General features: G+C 57.3%; 1 protein-coding gene across 1 annotated transcript; it reads left to right on the plus strand.

Annotated features, from left to right (window-relative positions):
- Positions 1-643: 643 nt before the first annotated feature.
- Positions 644-2,079, plus strand: LOC125550717 (F-box/kelch-repeat protein At2g44130-like). Its single transcript, XM_048713786.1, has one exon. It carries the CDS (start codon positions 709-711, stop codon positions 1,819-1,821), a length of 1,113 nt encoding a protein of 370 aa, XP_048569743.1. The 5' UTR covers positions 644-708; the 3' UTR covers positions 1,822-2,079.
- Positions 2,080-3,512: the final 1,433 nt, after the last annotated feature.

Consider the following 3,512-nt stretch of genomic DNA (forward strand, 5'->3'; position numbering starts at 1 on the left):
GCGAAAAGAGGAGATGTGTGAGAGGTGGCACCGCTGAGCAAGAGTGGACCGATTTATACCCGGAATGGCCGCGTTCCAGCGGTAAACGTGAATTTGGCGTATTTGCATGAATTCCGTGCTTTTGTTGGACCTGCTTTTGGAATCTCAAATGCCAACCGGAAGGTTATTACGGGAATTCAGTACTTATGGAGATTTGCCAGAATTACTCTAATAGCAAAAATTAAATGACAAAAAAAAAATCAAAAGTACACACGCTTGGGAGACCCAAGACTACTCCCTCTCCCATCTGCTACACCGGCGTAGATGGAAAATGGAGGACGCAGGCGCGTGGTCTAGGGTTTCGCTCGGCTGTTGCTTTGCGAAATACTTATAAAGATGCTTCGAATTTTATATGAAAATGCGTTACGAACAAAATGCGTATTTAAAACAAAAGGTTCGATCGTAGCAAAGAATCAAGCAAGCGAAGAAGCCTCGACAGAGATCGGTCGCAGTCGGTGCTGTCGTCGGTGCGCGGTGAACTGCATTTCGACTGGCGCCAGTGCACTGAATTTTCTTTTCTTCAATATAAACCTTTCGATGTGTCCTCAGCTCCAATCACGCCGCGCCACGTGCCACCCCCAGCGCTCTATTTAATGCCACCCTTCCGCCGAGCCGGAGAGCCATCCATCTCCATTCCCAACCCCGATCCCAATCCCAGAGATAACGAAGATGAGGAACCAGAAGAGCCGTGTCCAGGAGTGCAAGGTCGAGCACGTCGACCTCATCCCGGGCATGCCGGACGACGTCGCCGTCGACTGCCTGGCGCGCGTCCCGCACGCCTCCTTCCGCTCGATGCGGGGCGTCTGCCGCGGCTGGAACACCGCCGCCGCCGCGCCGGACTTCGCGCTGGCGCGCGCCGAGGCCGGCGCCAACGAGGACCTGGTCTACCTGCTGCAGTTCGGGAACCCGGCGGCCGCGGACGCGGATGGGGCCGCGCCGGAGAACGCCCAGGCGTACGGCGTGTCGGTGTACAACGTCACCACCGGCGAGTGGCGCCGGGAGGGCGCCGCGCCGCCCGTGCCGATGTTCGCGCAGTGCGCGGCCGTGGGGAGCCGCCTCGCCGTGCTGGGCGGGTGGGACCCCGAGACCTTCGAGCCCGTGGCGGACGTGCACGTGCTCGACGCCTCCACCGGCGTGTGGCGCCGCGGCGCGCCCATGCGGTCGGCGCGGTCCTTCTTCGCCTGCGCCGAGGCCGGCGGCAAGATCTACGTCGCGGGAGGCCACGACAAGCTCAAGAACGCGCTGAAGACGGCGGAGGCGTACGACGCGGGCGCCGACGCCTGGGACCCGCTCCCGGACATGTCCGAGGAGCGCGACGAGTGCGACGGCATGGCCACCGTCGCCGGCGACCGGTTCCTGGCTGTGAGCGGGTACCGCACGGGCCGCCAGGGCGGGTTCGAGCGCGACGCCGAGTGGTTCGACCCGGCGTCCCGCGAGTGGCGCCGGCTGGAGCGCGTGCGCGCGCCGCCGTCGGCGGCGCACGTGGTGGTGCGCGGCCGGGTGTGGTGCATCGAGGGCACGGCCGTGATGGAGTACCGCGGGGAGCGGCGCAGCTGGCGCGAGGTCGGGCCGTCCCCGCCGGGGCTCAAGGCCGGCACTGCGCGCGCGGTCGCCGTCGGTGGCGGCGAGCGCGTGGTGGTGACTGGCGCCATCGAGTCCGAGGGCGGAGGCACCGGGCACGCGCTGTGGGTGTTCGACGTCAAGTCCAAGAGCTGGACCGTGGTGCGCCCACCGCCGCAGTTCGCTGGCTTCGTCTTCTCCATTGGATCCGTGCGCGTGTGATGTCTCGGACCGCTCTCCTGTCCAAGGAGACTTCTTGGTAGCCATGTCATGTGTGCGAGAGATGAGCGGAAGGCAGAGATGCTAGTAGTCGACGGCATGTCGGCATAGAAGGCGAAGAGAGGTAGTGTAGTTAGCTCAGCTGTGTTCATCTGCCTCTGTTGCAGTTGCAGAACTGAATTCCTGGTCGTATGGTTGAACTGATGGATCAAGGGTGTAGTAATCCTTGTTTTTCGAATCTATAGAGGTTGGATTACCTGATGGTTCTTGGCAAGCAACATTTATCCGTCTCCTCCAGTCAAAAATACTTACGTTGGGAACAGGTAAAAACAGGCAAACACTGTGGGTTCGGGGATACATCTCATGAGAGTAACAACCAAATATGCCTTTGAGAAACACGAAAATATAAAGCGAAACGGATTCTTGAGCGTTAGCTTGCCTTCCTCGACTCTGTTCTTAGCATTTCACAATGCAGTAAGTGTAACTTGAAGAACACGCAGTGGGCGCCCCTCACCGTGGATCCTCCTAGTAAATCCTCCGTGGCTTTTGTTTCTCCCTGTGGACGATCTTTAACGGTGTCCGGTTGGTTTAATGCAATGTCAAGCGCAGCTACGAAAAGAGGGCAAAGGCGATCGTGAAAACCTAGCCGCCTCTCTTTCTCGCCGTTGTCCGAGGGAGGTTCGATTCAGGGGTGGCTTGCTGGTAACTGCTGGAGGGTTGCCGCGGTCAGAGAAGAAGACAAGGGCTTAAAGAGCATCTTCAACAGGCGCAAAATAATTTTTACACCGTTGAAATAGTTTTTTTTTTATGTGCAGCAGAGCGCTGGCTCCGGCGGTCACTGTAAAAAATGGCGCGCGTGAGCAGCTTCAGCAGACGCTGCAAAAAACGGCGCGCGCCAGCAAGCGGTACTACCATGCAACACATGCGAATAGCATATAGATAAAATTCAAATAACATAGTTCAAGCCCAGTACCACAAACTAGTACATACGGTACAAATAAAAATAGATAAAAACGATACTTATGATGCAAATATACTAGAAACTACTCCTCATTATCGTCCTCCTCCTCGGTGGTGTAGTCCGATGATAGAAACGTGTCATCCCACCGAGGATCATTGTCGTCAAAGGTCGACGCCAATCCCAGTTCACACTACGCTATCGCCATTGCCTTCCGCGCACGCCTGTCTGCCCGTTCCACGGCTCGCAGTGCAGAAGTCGTTCTCGGCGGCGACATCCTCCGGGAAACGTTGGTGCCACTCCGCCATGGCATCCTTGTCCACCTCGGCATGAGGAGGCGGCGCTCCCGCCTATGCTGGATGCGGCGGTCCTTGTCGGTGATTAGCAGCGGCGGAGGCGCGAGGTCCTGCACCTGCTGGTGCGTCCGAGCATCCGAGAAATTCATCTGCGAATGTGGCCGGTTGAGGCGTGATACGTCTCCGTCGTATCTATTTTTCCAAACACTTTTGCCCTTGTTTTGGACTCTAACTTGCATGATTTGAATGGAACTAATCCGTACTGACGTTGTTTTCAGCATAATTACCATGGTGTTATTTATGTGCAGAAACAAACGTTCTCGGAATGACCTGGAACTTCACGGAGCAACTTTTTGGAAAATATAAAAAATACCTGCAAAAGATGAAAGGCCAGGGGGGCCCACCACCTGTCCACGAGGCTGGGGGGCGCGCCCCTACCT

The sequence above is a fragment of the Triticum urartu genome, chromosome 4, assembly GCF_003073215.2.
Source record: "Triticum urartu cultivar G1812 chromosome 4, Tu2.1, whole genome shotgun sequence".
NCBI lineage: Eukaryota > Viridiplantae > Streptophyta > Magnoliopsida > Poales > Poaceae > Triticum > Triticum urartu.

Coding starts and splice junctions, on each gene's coding strand:
- LOC125550717 (XM_048713786.1), top strand. CDS start 709: ATGAGGAACCAGAAGAGCCGTGTCCAGGAGTGCAAGGTCGAGCACGTC.